The 15,119-nt window shown below is 42.9% G+C and overlaps 2 protein-coding genes across 3 annotated transcripts; one reads left to right on the top strand and one right to left on the bottom strand.

The window, feature by feature from the left end:
• Positions 1-963: 963 nt before the first annotated feature.
• polr1e (RNA polymerase I subunit E) lies at positions 964-4,873 on the bottom strand. The gene is made up of 12 exons (XM_030054045.1): positions 4,810-4,873; positions 4,239-4,342; positions 4,003-4,079; positions 3,811-3,896; positions 3,561-3,616; positions 3,191-3,335; positions 2,812-2,922; positions 2,562-2,658; positions 2,300-2,430; positions 2,106-2,187; positions 1,418-1,549; positions 964-1,243 (listed from the first exon to the last, which is right to left on the bottom strand). Exons 1-12 carry the CDS (start codon positions 4,871-4,873, stop codon positions 1,078-1,080), a joined length of 1,251 nt encoding a protein of 416 aa, XP_029909905.1. The 3' UTR covers positions 964-1,077.
• A 2,002-nt stretch (positions 4,874-6,875) lies between these two features.
• zbtb5 (zinc finger and BTB domain containing 5) lies at positions 6,876-15,015 on the top strand. 2 transcript variants are annotated; one of them, XM_030059211.1, is made up of 4 exons: positions 6,876-6,913; positions 7,917-8,130; positions 8,331-9,188; positions 9,402-15,015. In XM_030059211.1, the coding sequence occupies exons 1-4, from the start codon at positions 6,888-6,890 to the stop codon at positions 10,572-10,574; spliced, it is 2,271 nt and encodes a 756-aa protein (XP_029915071.1). In that variant the 5' UTR covers positions 6,876-6,887; the 3' UTR covers positions 10,575-15,015. The 2 variants fall into 2 exon arrangements, with proteins under 2 accessions (XP_029915071.1, XP_029915079.1); XM_030059219.1 differs by having other exon boundaries at positions 6,883-7,453.
• Positions 15,016-15,119: the final 104 nt, after the last annotated feature.

The following is a 15,119-nucleotide window of genomic DNA, read 5'->3' as shown; positions in this document are numbered from 1 at the left end:
AAAATGTGACCCTCTTTTCCTTTCTTTAGCCTCATTTGTGATATTCATTGAGAGATCCAGTGATCATTGCAGACTATTTGAAGAGGCTAGATCTGCACAGTCAGCACAAACAGACTCACCTGCTAATAGCCAGTTGTGGAAGGAAAAAGAAGTTGAATGTGCAATATGTAATGTCTACAAATTGTGCCTATATGTTTTGTCTTCAGTCATCTAGAATTTGTTTACAGCCCATTACACAGCTTTTTCTATCTTTTTATAGTGAGCGAAAATGTATAACTCAGAATTAATCTTTGTTTACCCAATACATTGATAAAGACTTATTGAATTTTTTTTTTTTTTTTTTTTTAATCTCATCTCTTTGCCAGTCGTCTTTTAGGGTGTTGCAATCTCAACTACATTTCCTTGTTCCTCCCAGAGGACAGAGAGGAAACACATGAATCAGTTACACCACCAAACTTTTGTTCCTCACACTTAGTGTTATGGCAGCGTCATCCTTGCCAAAGAATGAGGCTGCACCCTGAGCAATCTGACACAGAACTATGAGGAAACAAACCGCATGTATCCTCTTCAGTAGGAATCCTGTGGGCAAGTAGACGGTACTCCAGCATACCAAAAACAAAACAAAAAAAAACAAAACTTGATTTAGCCCAGGCAAGTCTACCATTTCATCTCAGCAATTTGAATTTGTCCTGTAAATTAGTTTGTTCAAAAATGTGATTCTTTTTTCTTTTTGAGCCTCATTTGCGATATTCATTGAAGGAGGTCCAGTGATGATTTCAGACAACTGTAATAGAGGCTGAATGTGCAGTCAGTACACACACACACACACACACACTAGACAGTTGTAGAAGGAAACAATGTTGAATGTGTAATATTTGATGTCTGCAAATAGCGCCCTTTTCTTTTGACCATCTGAGATAGAAGTCAAGCATTTAGAATTTGATCGCAGCTCAACACTTACTGTATCTTGTACAGTGAGCTTTTTTTATTATTTGTTTACACCATACATTAATAAGCACACTATGCTTTGAGGTTTTTCAAAGATCACATCTCTTGATTTTTCCCCCATCTCAGTCTCTACCGCATTTTCTTGCGTTTCCTTCTCTCTGTGAGCTGTTCATATTTGACCAGAGGAAGAACAAGTGAGGCCAGTCTGTGGTCATCTCGCAGCTCACTGTCATCAGCCTTCACCCTGGCAGGCCTACTGAGTGTCAGCCCCATCATCTTGGCAACTTCAACCATTCTAGAAGGAAAACGCATACAGGAGTCAGTTGTGCTGCCATATTGAGTCTTATTGAGTCTTGTTCCTCATACACACAGTGGTTTACATAATTTAATAATCATTTGTACAGCCTGACAAAACAATGCAATGGATGGTGTTCACGGTCCAGTTGGATCATTGACCTTGACTTCTTACCTGGCCTCTGTGATTCCCAGATCACGGTGCAGCAGTGTGAGGTTGGCAGTCATGTGACCCATATGCAGCAGTAGGGCTAAAGAGTATGCTGCCACTTTGGCACGCATTGTTGTAGACACCATGTTCTGGACCCTGTTAGAAAAGGTAAGGCACAGGAATGCTCATGTGTACATGTACAGCAGACCAAATTCAACCTAAATAATAATGAGCCAGGAAAAAAGTCATTTATACATTCTTAATAGACTTCTCTACATTTTCTTTCTTTTAAAATAAGACTGCCTTTATAAGGGATGCTTTGAGGCAGCATCAACATTTTTCAAGTTTCATTTCAGAGCCGGCATGGTATTATAAAACTTGTTAAATGCAAAACCCACACACTGTCCAAGGTGGAGGTGTAGGGGTCCAGCATTCAGGCCTGTAGCATTCTCTAGGTGGGTGCTACACCTGCGCACACAGTTCAGGCTGCTTGTGGTGCTTTAACACCTTTCGTCATGTCAGGCGTTGTCTTGGTTTTTCCTTTAATTTGTCATCCATCTGTACATTTTAATGCTATGTAGTAAACATTTTCTAGACACACTATCAAAATGAAATTACTGTTCATGAGGCATTTAATTATACACTGCATCTGCAACGCATAAGTACATTTAAAAAGCAAGTGAAAGAAGAGGCATATTTCCTGCCAACCCACATGCCCTTGTTGAAGGTCTCCACAGTGAACATTTTCATCAGTTTGCTCTGGATGATGCGAGGGCAGCCTTCCTCCTGCATAACTGTAAATATTTACATAACATACCATTAGTTTGTGCCCAAATAACATAAGTGGGACAGAACTCCTCTGAACTCCTCTAAACATGCATGCTGGCAGCAAACAACTGTACTCACACTTGCGGGTGATGCTCTTCTGCCGTGCTACTTTGAGGAGTAGAGAAAGGAAGAAAGCGCATCGTGTCCTTTTCTCCCTGGCATCCTCATCACTTGGCAGCGTCTCTAGCTGCTTCACCACACACATACACCTGGACAGAGAGGAAAATGCGAACAAAAATGAAGAAACCAGATGATATTCAGTGCAGCCTGCTACAACATTTCAGGCAATGAGTATATATATGTGTATGTATGTATATGTGTGTGTCTGTGTGTGTCATACCTTCCATCATCTCTCATCTTCTGCAGCTCTGCAGGAGTGAGCGAAGCCATCTTGTCACCAGCTTCCTGCAAAGCCCCATACTCCACTGGATCCAGTACTTGGGACATCGATAAGGATGGGACCCAAACCAACATACACAGCCATGCCTTTCCATTCATCTATTATCACGGCTTTATAATCTGTTCTGACCTCTATAACTCCCTTGTTTACATGTATGTGCTTGCAAATACACGCCTACGGTAAAGGATACGATCGTCAAACTGGTAAACATCCTCAGGTTTGTCTGCGTCTGCGTTGCAGGGAGGCATGTTGAATGCTACATCACCCTGGGACTCTGTATCAGCAACTTCCTGCTGCAGGGCTAAGGAGAGAGAAGAAAAACAGATTGAGGGCAAAACAGGAGAGGGATGAATGATGGATAGGTGTTGCAGTAAAAAGGACAACACTGCCATTCAGAGAGGCCAAGGAGGAGCAAACGGCTGTATTTAAAACATTACAAGTTAGCTTTTCCCCTCTTCTTTCATTTTCTTTCTTAGACTTATACGAGGATGGTCAAGAGATATTAGGGAATTTTTTTTTGACTACTGAAACTGCATCCAGATAGGTAAGCAATTGTGACTGTGTATTACCTTCCAAGCCCTTCTGCTCAATCACACTGTTGGCAGCCTTCGCCACAGCTTGATGCAGGGTCTCACTGCCCACCTGATTGAGTCTGCGGGAGGTCAGCGCTCTCTTCTGCTTGTTAGTACCAAATGCCTCAATCAGAGAGTCAACCTATGGACGCAAAGACCAGCACAGTTTAAACTATGATTGGGAGAACAAAAACGCAAAGTCCTAGATAGATATTATAGCAGTAGTTCCAATGCCAATGTGTATGTGTGCAGAATGGCAGTGCTAATATGCACTGGTAAACAATTCTAAATTTCAAGGTCAGAAAAAAGTGAGAACTGATATCTTGAGTTCAATGCATGTAGCTAAAAATATGAGAAATCACGAAACCTTCTCTCTGTAGGTCTGACTACTGTCCTGAGATTGTCCAGTCTCTGTTGTCTCCCCTGATAAGGTAAAAAAAAAAAAAAAACAGTCACACAGCTGCAGTCTATGGCATTCAAGCAGTGAGCAATACTCAGCAAGGTGTTGATTCTTCTGGACAGTGGCAGTACTTGGTATTCAAGGATCAAGCATACTGACTCCTTGAACACAGCCTCCTGGCATGCACTGTAATCAAGGGTGCTGATGTTACTTTTACCTGGTATGACAGGTTGCATGTTGAAGAGCTGAGCGCTGTGCACCTCCATCTGCATTGTCTGTCTGTTCAACACTCCTACATAATACCTACAGACAACAGACAACAAACGTTACTCTTAAATCCTCCGTAGCTGTCTCACAAAAGGCACATTTGAAAGATGATGTATTCCTACAATATGCATAATGTACCCACTTGCAAAGGTTGTTGCATTTCAAGGACCCCACTCCAAAATTACTCCCAACATAGGACAATCTGCCTGATTCGGCAACCTAGAGAAAGAGAGAAAAAAAACAACAACAACACTTAAAGCGCCCATAACAACACCGAAAATGAAACCAGCATTGCAACAACAATGAATCCCAACTGGGGTATAGCTTAGAAACAAACACACAATAATGCAAGAAATCAAGACACTATCGCTCTCTCACCAACATCCGTCTGCTCTTTTTCCTGGGGTTGCTCTCATCTGTGTTCTTGTAGAAGGTGAAGTCCAACTTGTCTGCGTTTTTGACACTGCCATTTGAAAACTGGACTGTAGGGATGAAAGAAATCATGAGGACCTTGACCACAGACATCAAGTCAAGCCGACAAATCTCACAAAAAAAAAAATTATCTCCAGCACTACTTCAAAGTGGATTCAGTTGGACACAACCAGGAGTCATCTCCAGAGACAGTTACCACACCACTACTATCTACAAATCGTAATGTCATGGACTCCCATAGCCAAGTTTTACGCTAAAGACGTTTTGTTGTTAATGATGTAAACTATACGAATTATCATTAAACTGGTGGTTATCGTAATGAGGTCCCGGGAATTCTGGATCCCACTCTGGGAAGCAGTGACCTGACTAACTAGCTAGACCAGCAGCAGCATCCACGTGTACAGTCTACACGTTTGCTTCATGGGAATGTACGATGCACCACGGTCGCTTCTTGTCGGGATTTCAAAACCCTTCTTCTTACAACGAGCTCCACAAACAGCAAATGCGAAATAATCACCAATAACCGCTTTATCTTCTTCTCTCTCCTCTTCACAACACACCAGCGTACATGCGGCGGCCATGCTTGTTGCCAGGAGGCGTTACTATGGATTGCTGAAACTCCCGGAAGTGTCCAGTCAAAGCGAGAGGATTCTCTGTTGCACACTTCCGTATTCGCTTAAATCCAGTAGACCAGACTAGACACCAGCCCTGCGTTCCAAATCGCATACTTATACTTTTTACTTTTAGTATGAACTGCAGCTGCCCTTACAAAGTATGTAGTTAAGTATGTAATATGCATGCTAATTATTTTTCCCCTACTAAATAGTATGGTAATACGAGTATTGGAACGCAGGGCTCCTTTATCATCTGGTCGTAGGAAGAGTGCTTCACTCCGGACTGACCTGGATCTAGACCTTGATTCAGCCACATAACATTTCGAGAACCTGTGTCCTCTACGCATGCGTAGCGTAATAATGAGAAACGCTTGGTTGCAAACGAAAGATACAGCAGTGAACAACTCAGTAATAAATATTGTAATAAATCTCTTCGAAATGAATTAGTATATGTTTACTATAGTAACTGGCCATGATTTCAATGATTTTATGAAAATGTCCTCTGATAAAAAGCAGAGAAAGATTTGTGGGGATATATCTTGGTACAGCTTCCTCACCAGCAAACAGAAAATAAAACTCTCACGCATCACTGACCCAGCCAGCAAAATAATTGGATCAAGGGCGCACATTTAGGGGGGTCAGGGGGGACAAGTCCCCCCCAATATTTATAAAAGATAGATAGATATTTATACAATTTATAATAGATATTTATAAAAATAAGATTTTCCTAATAAACTGATGCATAAAAATGGTAAATGGGTGCATAAAAATCCACCAGAATGCAGGAAATTAAATGTAAGATGCTCAAAATTTCCAGGGGGAGGACCCCCTGACCCCCCACTAAATGTGTCCCCCCCAATGTCTAAGGAAAATTTGTGCCGTTGAATTGGATCACTACAAACCCCACTGTCCTATCTGTATGAGCGCTCTGTGTTGAGGAAAGCCACCCTGATCACAGAGGAACCCTCCCATCCGCTCCATCACTCATTCACCCTCCTCCCATCAGGCAGAAGATACATAGTTCCACGGGCCAGGAAAACGATCTACAAAAAATCATTCATTCCGTCTGCAGTCACAGCCCTCAACAGCTCAAAAGCTTAACTTGGAGCCAGTCCTTTCCCTTCTCCCTGCTTTTAAGAAATAGTGTGCTTGTGTGTTTGTGTGTGTCTTTTATTTATGAGTACTGTGTGTGTGTGTGTGTGTGTGTGTGTGTGTGTGTGTGTGTGTGTGTGTGTGTGTGACTGTATGTGTGTGTGTGTGTATCAGGGACCAAACGTCCATATACATTGGGGGGGACAAGTCCCCCCCAATGTTCAGGCACTCCAAAAATGTCCCCCCCAATATTGCTGGAATATATTAGCAATTCAATAGCAAATTCAATATCTGTCCCCCCCAATGTTGAAATGGTGGTTTTGGCCCTGGTGTGTATACATGTAAGACTTTTTGAGCCTTGTCAAAGAAAAATTTCTGGCACCTTCTGGGTCAGACAATAAATTCTATCTATCTATCTATCTATCTATCTATCTATCTATCTATCTATCTATCTATCTATCTATCCCGTTTCTTGATATTTGAGTCATGCCTTCTATGTGAAGTCTTTGTTCCTGGGTATTTTTGTTTATACCTCCACCTTGTGTTAAAGAATCGACCGGTTAATTCTAAATTTCTGTATATATGTTGTGTAAAAACCACATACCTCATTTATTTATTTTTGTTTATTTTCTTTATTTTCACTGTTATTAACGTTGACATTGTGATGCATCATTTGCATGCGTCCTCTACGAGAATTTGTATGTTCAATAAAAAAAATAATAATAATAAAAATAAAAAATTGTTCAATAATAGTGTTGCTTTTTTCCTCCCAACCCACTTAAATGGAGATCGTATCTTGACACTTCATCGTCTTTGGCTGAGGCGTCCGGGTATGGCGACACCTTGAGGCGGTGCGTAAAACTGCAATTCTCTACCATCGAGCGAGGTCATGGATGCGAAGAATAGCGTCACCTTGTGAGTCTGGCTGTAAAACACAGTCTGGGAGAGGAAATTCTTAGGGAATATTATACATACATATTCATACCTGAGCGGTGGGGATTGTTAGCTAGTAGGCTCCCTCGTACAGTTTTTGGTGAACATCTGTTTTAAACACAACTTAGCGTGTAAACAGATGTGTGTGTGTGTGTGCTGAAGCTGCTCCAGCCCGTGGATGTAACGGCAGCTCCAGCCAGACAACCGTCGCGGACGCACAGCCACGGCAGTGCCCCCGCCCCTGCCCTGACCATGCACCCTACATACACCGGATAGAGGATAACGGTGGGACACGGAAAAGATTTGGATAAACTTTTGGGGTTTTATCGGAAGAAAGTAGCCTTGCGATACACAAACATTAATCCTGGTGGCCGCATGTGAGTGCTGCTTGAAAGCGACAACTCAGCGAGCTAACGGGCTAGCCTGCTAATCGCTAGCCAGCTAGCTTTGTTAGTTGGTGGTCGGGGGCCCTGTTGTACTTCGCCTTACACTTTTACCTTCACCTGTTCCGGACAATTCAAGGTAATACCAGCATTAGTGATTTCACCTCACCCACAGCCTGTGTTTTCGTGGGTGTTTGATGCCTGTCTTCGTTGCTAGCGTTAACTAGTAACTGAATTCACGTTTGCTACTTTACGGCTGTCTAATTAGTAATCATCTAACGTTATTGTGGTGCAGCTTACATTCAGGGATTGTGATAAATTGTGAGTGTGGTAGTAACATTAGCTGCGATCTGTTCATGTCCAATTTTTCATTCATTTTGCATCTTTTGCATACAGACTGGGTAGGGATAACACTGATCAAACAGAACTAACGTTACCGCGCACGTCATCAGCCCATGTGAGGATCGTTTTCCTCCACAGTATCCTTACCAGTTTAGCGACTACGAATCTAATTGTTTTTTGGACCTTTCTCCAACTACATCTGTCCCTTCCCCTTCATTCCCTTCCCTTCCCATCCCATGTCTGTCTGCTCCTCTCTTCAGGAACATGGATTTCCCAGGTCACTTTGAGCAGATCTTTCAGCAGCTGAATTACCAGCGTGTCCATGGCCAGCTGTGCGACTGTGTTATAGTCGTGGGCAGCCGTCACTTCAAGGCCCACCGCTCAGTGCTGGCAGCCTGCAGCACCCACTTCAGAGCCCTGTTCACTGTTGCAGAGGGAGATGCTAGCATGAACATGATCCAGCTGGACAGTGAGGTTAGGATGGCAACAGTAATAGTGCTGATAATGAACAGAAATATGGCCTGGATGGTAATAATGACATGAGTAATTATTCTGGTACTGGTGATGATGATGGTAAATGGTGACACAATGGTGATAATAATAACAAGAAACTTTGTCTTTGTGCTGTTGCAATTTGTGACTGTAACAGATAAGGACTATTTGTGCACTTCCAGGTGGTGACAGCTGAGGCTTTTGCCGCCCTGGTGGACATGATGTACACCTCAACACTGATGCTGGGAGAGAGCAATGTAATGGACATCCTCCTTGCAGCCTCACACCTGCACCTCAACAATGTAGTCAAAGCCTGCAAACACTATTTGACCACCCGCACCCTGCCCATGTCCCCATCATCTGACAGACCCACCCATCGCCACCCTCAACAGGACCAGCCGAGACACAGGCAGCAGCAACAGCAGCAACAAGTAGCAGATTTAGCAGTGAATCCTAATCTAGCAGCTAATGCCAATCTTGCAGCTAATGCTGCTACATCCAGGTTGCAGCGCTCCTTCCTTCTGCAGCAGCTGGGGCTGAGTTTGGTGAGCTCTGCCCTAGGGGGGATGGAGGAAGATGGGGTGGGCAACGTAGTTGGCAATGGAGTAGTTGAACAGAGAGCTTCCTTTCCAATCAGACGCTTCCACAAGCGTAAGCCCTCTCATGCCCTGGCCATATCAGATGACAGACCTCGGCAGAGGGCGCGTCCCTCTGCCCCTCCTCGGGGTTTGCTGGGAGAGGAAGGGGTTAATGTTGAGCGGGAGGAAGGAGCACTGCTCTCTCCGGATTCCCATAAAATGGGAGATGAATCGAAATTGGATGCTGCAATTGCGGGCCTAGTGGGGGTGTCCCCAGATGATCCTCAAATGCCTAGCCAGTCAGACAGTGGTCACTGTGAAGGAGAGGACTCAGGGAGGATGCAGGGAGGAGTGGGGAAGGAGGAGTACATGGAAGACGGGGATCACCAGGACAATAGAGTTGGGACTAAGATTAAGTCTGGGACGGAGGAAGAGGAAGAGGTGGAAGCACAGGAACAGAAGGTAAAGTTGACACAATTGTGACAAAACAGCTAAACTGACTTAATGATTGAACAGTGCAAATCATCTAATATATATTCACAATCAAATCACATGTCTGAAACGTTACTATATTCTGTGCATGCTCCAGTACCATTCCTTGACCTGGTTTTGAAAATCTACTGTCCATTTCCTTTCCAATTGGGCCCTAAGATAAAACTTGTTTGCTTTACACAGGTGGTGGTAAAACGAGAACCACTGAGCTCCCCTGAGCCAACAGATGAAACCAGTGATGTAACATCACAGGCAGAAGGCAGCGACACAGCTGCGCCCGGAGGCCAGGAGGAGGAGGAGAAGGTGGAGCTGAGCCCAGAGAGCAGCGACCGCAGCTTTACCTCTGACCCCCAGTCCAGTTCTGACCCTCTGCTTAAGCCCAGCTCCCAGCTCCTCCTCAAGACCAGTATGGGTGGAGGCGCTGGGGCTGAAGGAGGTGGAGGAGGTTTTGGGTGTAGCAATGGATTGAATGGCAAATCTGGTTTCAGCATTTCCAGTTTTCTCAGCCCTAAGGGTTTCAGGGGTGGCGAGGCAGGCTTGGTTGCTGGGGACGATGACCTCCCCAACACAACAACTGGTGATGCAGCCACACATCACTTCCTGCTTGGACAGGAAGCTGCTGGGACATCTGCCTCTGCTTCTAGCTCTCTCCTGCAATCCAGTTCACTGAACTGTGAGAATCATAGCAGTTTTGGAGACAGCCTCCAGGCTGATTCTCTTTTCCTTCGACCCCTGCATGACGGGTTGGGAAGCCCCAGAGGAAGTGGAGGAAGTGGTGGAGGAGGAGGGGTAGACCCCTTTGGTTTGGACTACCAGCGCTCCAGTCTGGGGCTGCACTCCCTGGCACGAGCCACAAGAGGGGCTGGAGGAGCCGCTGCTGCTTCTCTGGGCTACCCAGGCTACCGTCGCATAGCTCCCAAAATGGCCAATGGCATGGGAGGAGAAGGAGATGTGGGTGCTGTGCTCCAGGATGCTGCCTCCTCCTCCTCAAGTCTAGGAGGGCCCCTGCTTCTCAATGAGAGCGGTGGTTATGAGATGAACAGCGGCAGGCCCACTTCCCTTCCCCCTCAGCTGACACGAGCCTCTGCCGATGTGCTGTCCAAGTGTAAGAAGGCTCTGTCAGAGCACAATGTCTTAGTTGTGGAGGGAGCCCGAAAATATGCCTGCAAAATCTGTTGCAAAACCTTCCTCACCCTGACTGATTGCAAGAAGCACATTCGGGTCCACACAGGAGAGAAACCCTATGCTTGTCTCAAGTGTGGAAAGCGCTTCAGTCAGTCCTCCCATCTATACAAGCATTCCAAGACAACCTGTCTACGCTGGCAGAACAGCAACACGCCCAATGCCCTGCTATAGAACTGAGACAGCTGCATCAAAACACCATCTATTCCCCCGCTCCTTAGAGCAAATCATGGTATGGAACTAATCAGGCAAGCTCTCAGTCACAGTGGTGCCTCCCCTGCCTGTTCATGTGGCCTGTCATTTGTTTTGTTACCCACTCCCCTCTCCCGACACACACACGCACACACATACAAGGAATTATCCAGCAGCTGTCATTACCAGCTGTGATGTATACAGTATATGGAAGCCCCGCTTCCCCAGCAAGTTTGCCATCATTACTCTTCTGCTGCCTCTGGACCTCGCATCTTGGAAACTTCTGGGCTCTTCTTTTGGATGCGGTAAACCCCAGTTGTATGTATCCTTGATTCAGATATGGATTCCAGATATATTGCTTCTAAAAAGGAAGTATTAATCCAGAAACTGTTAAGCATCTAAACTTGTGTAAGAACTGGTGGTAGTTTTGTGCGTTCTTGATGTTTCTGTGTACTGTAGAAAGAGAGAGGGTCAAGCTCTATCCTGTGTGCTTGTTGCTACCTCCATTCCCTTAAGAAAGGGTGGAAAGCCGAAGATGTTAATGAGGAGGAGTTAGACCATTCCTCTTCTCGTACTAAATCAGTTCAAATCCATGTGAGATGTTTGACATCTGAAGTTGCCTTTGCGTACAAGCACCTTTTTAATCACCAGTGGTTTTGTTTAGGTTACAGAAGGGGAGAGCTAATTTGTCCCGGCTGGCTTTCTTTACTTGTAGTATCAGTGACTCAGAGCTCTTGCATGCAAAAATAAGGTTTGCACTGACAGGGCATTGGGTCTGTAAGTGACTTAGCTGACGAGTCACTGCTGTGGCCCATCGTGGATGGTGTAAGAGACTCAGATTGTGTTTATGTAATAGTCTGCAGCTGCAAAGATTTAAACAGACAAATCAGGTTTTTGCTCCTGAAAAGTTTTAACATGTTAACATAGCTAGCTTGCAAGCGTAAACTAGGTAGCACTGAGTGAAAACATACAGAAAAAAAACTCTTGTCGACATATTAATTATCTAATGTTTATTCCGGCTGTTGACCACTGGGAAGTTTTGAATGACTGTAACCAACTTCTTAACCATTTTGCAATTGCCTGTTGGAACTATTTATAATACAATGAAGGCACATCAGTCGAGCAACAAACAAGCATGAAAATCTGAGCATCTGTTCCCCCGTCCCAATTCGGCCCTTAAACGCTGACGCCCAGGAAATATACTGTGCGGCTGTAAACTACAAAAAGAACATTCCAGTGCTGCATCCTTTACACAGACATGTTGAGAAACATGTCTTTTCTTAGTAGTATGGTATATTTATATCAGAGTCCTATGGATGGAACTGGATTAAAAAACAACATAAAAGTTAAATTAAAGAAATAATGAGAATCAGCCACACATAATTTAAATAAATGGCGAAATTGTAAAATGTGTTGTTTGAGTGTTTACTCAGATTTTCAATGTCAGCTGTGAACTTTACATGTTTTCAGGGGGAAAACATTAATTGTTTGTCCCGTGGTTTAACCATGTTTCCCCATTTGATCATTTCATATTTGTGAAACAGTCCAATGAAATTTGTACAGTTCCAAATTGTTCAGATAAAAAGTGGCACATTCATTAATTAAGGTACTTAATTTAAAGCCGTATTTGTAGGAAGTTGGCTTCTCCTTTGCCACGCTCTCCGCTGTGGGTAATTTTGGTATCCAAGTGCCTGCTGGGGGCAGCTCTTGCTTACCAGCACTTTTAATTCCTTCAGTTTCAGTGGAACGCAGGTGGCTTTAACAGCCACTACCGCTCGCTTCAGTTGGCTCACTTGGTAATGGGACCTGGTTGAACTTAGTGGTGGTGAGTGAGCAAATCTATGATTGGTACCTAGGTTTAGTGTTGAGGGGTGGAATTGGAACAAGGGTTATCAAGTGTCCTGCAGTAAGCAAACCCAAACAAAAGTAGTACTTTGTCCATTTCTGATTTAAGTTTGAACTTGCAATAGAACAGTATAAAGTGAATATATACTCCTGTAAAAGCTCGTGAAGTTGCTCTCAAATGCTGACATGGTTTGATGTCTGTTGCTGGTAACACTGAACAGTTGCATCAGCAAAGCTAGACATTTACATCACCCTAATTTCTTAATCAGTTTAAGTTTATGTATCATGTTCATGTTTTCATCTAGTCAGCGATATAGTTATCCCCTCACAGCTAAATGAACTTCAGCTCGACTTGGCTCCCAGCCAGGCACAAAGGACTAAGGGTTGCAGATTGCAGGAGGCCCCCTAGTTGCTCCTGATTGGCTCTTTACAGTCAACAACCGCCAAATGTCCAGCCATGGCCAACTTTCTTAGCTGACAAGCTTGTTGACCGTCCAAACACCAGCTGAGTGTCTCTGGTCGCTCAGCTGTGTGGTGAATGAATGAACTCCTCGTGAGCTGTTGAGTGTGTTGCTGGTAATCTGAATGCATGGTAAGATTAAAAATGTGCCGACAAAGGCATCGTTAAGAGAAGGTCTTCGAATAGGTGGCTTTGAGCTGATGTGACTTCTGTTTGTTTTCATTTGCACTTTGTGTGTCTATGCGCGCAAGATTGTGTTTGTGTTTGAAAAGGGCAGTGATGTTGAGTCCAGCATTTTGTACTGAGAGGCAGAGTCAACCGAACTTAGCTGGTTGCAGACTTTTTTTTTTTTTTTTTTTTTTTTTGGTGTACAGCACTTGTTGAACAGTGCTTTCAAAGTGTAAATATGACACATTTGTGATGTCTGTCATTTTCACTTGGAACAGAAATATAAAAAACAACACATAATGAACTAAATGTTGTGTAAAAGTTTGCTACTCTACTTGGTATCAGTGCTTTCTACATATCTCTTATATGTCAAATGTTTCATCCATAACAAAACAAAGGCACTTAGAGACAAATCTTTGTTTTTTAGGATAGTCCAAAAATGTTTACTGGAATGTTGAACTATGTGAAAATATTGCTGTTTTTCAATTATCCAACTCTACATCTCTGATGTCTATTACAATAGGTGTCCAAGCCAAAGCGAGTTTGTTGCATTGTGGTCTTCTAACTAGGTGATTTTTTTATTTATGTCATTGAAGGAAAACCCAAAAGGAAAGACTTCTAAAGAATGGAAATCTAACTGGAAGTGTGGGAGTGTTTGTTCTGTTTATTTGTTTGTTCATTTGATTTACAATTTGTGCTTGTTTCTGAATGCAGGATGGTAACACTCCCCTCAGCCCCATTTTAACTCTCATAGAAACCAAACAATATATAATTTAATAAGAAATTATATATATAAGAAATTCCCCATAGAGCAAAACACCACCATGTGGGGAAGGAATCTTAATTTGCCTTTTATAAGAATAAGCATAATTAAAGTCATCAAACAATCATCAATCTCAGTTTTAGAGTCCTGATTTCCAACTGGTTGGAAACAAGAGAGGCTCCATGGGTAGAAAGTTGGGTAATTGAGATCAGCATTCATGCAGTGCTGTAGACTTCTGCTTTAGTGAAGTGGAGGAAAAAATGAAGAAGAAAGAAAACACCTTAATTACACGTTTGCCTTTTTGTATACTTTATTTCGTGTCATATTGTGTCACCTGCACTGTCACTGAGAATTACAAGGTCCTTGCTTCCATTCCTAGTTGGCACCTTATTGTACAGTCGTTACACTGTTAGTCTGTACAAAACGATCTGACAGTTTTATTTGAGGCAAGTAAATGGATAATTCTGCCTTTTTATTTTGCTAGAAAAATAACTGCCTTGCAGGATGTTCTTACTGTAAACATAAGCTAGTATACTGTTTCTTTGAGTAAGTCTTGAATATACAGAACCAATAGTATTTCAGTCACACTGAGGATATTTTCTAGCTTGTCTTGAGTGTTTAAAACAACCACTGATGGTTAAATCTTGAATCTGACTTCTGTTCCTTAGTGTTCATATTCAAGAGAAAGGAGGCTGTGATAGACCCAATAGCATAAATATTGTTATTATTATTATTTTTTTGTTTGTTTTAAAGACATGGAGGGGAGGGGATATACAGAACCAATGAGAGATTAAGTCATCCAAAATGGCTTCCATGTCTCACACAGTGGCCTGAACAGATCTGTTATGGTGCTGTCTTCTGAAACTGTTGCATGGACAGTTTACAGTATGTGAATCTATGAAAAATGCACTGAAATATTGTTAATTTATTACCCCTGTATAAATATGCCAAAACTAAAATGTGTACAAGGCCTAAATTGACCATCAAATTCACTGCCTTATGTGCTCTAGCTTGAAAAGCTGAGCTTTTATTGATATGCCAAAATTGAAGGATTTTGTTCTTTCTGTATACCTAACATAGTGTAACCATGAGAGAACTAAATGTTTGTCTCTTTACTGTTGAAGGTTATGAAGGATGTACAGTATTTTCAGTTGTTGTATAGACTGAATTAAAAAAATGAAATTTTATTGTGACTTTTTAAAATTTTATTGTATGCGACATGTTGATTTGAATGAAACGTCAAAGGAAACATGAAACTCGTGGTCATTGTTTCATTTTAAACCCCTAAGAA

Source organism: Myripristis murdjan, chromosome 1 (assembly GCF_902150065.1).
Source record: "Myripristis murdjan chromosome 1, fMyrMur1.1, whole genome shotgun sequence".
Taxonomy (NCBI): Eukaryota; Metazoa; Chordata; class Actinopteri; order Holocentriformes; family Holocentridae; genus Myripristis; species Myripristis murdjan.
Note: the sequence above shows the minus strand (reverse complement) of the source record. Positions and strands in the feature narration are given on the sequence as shown.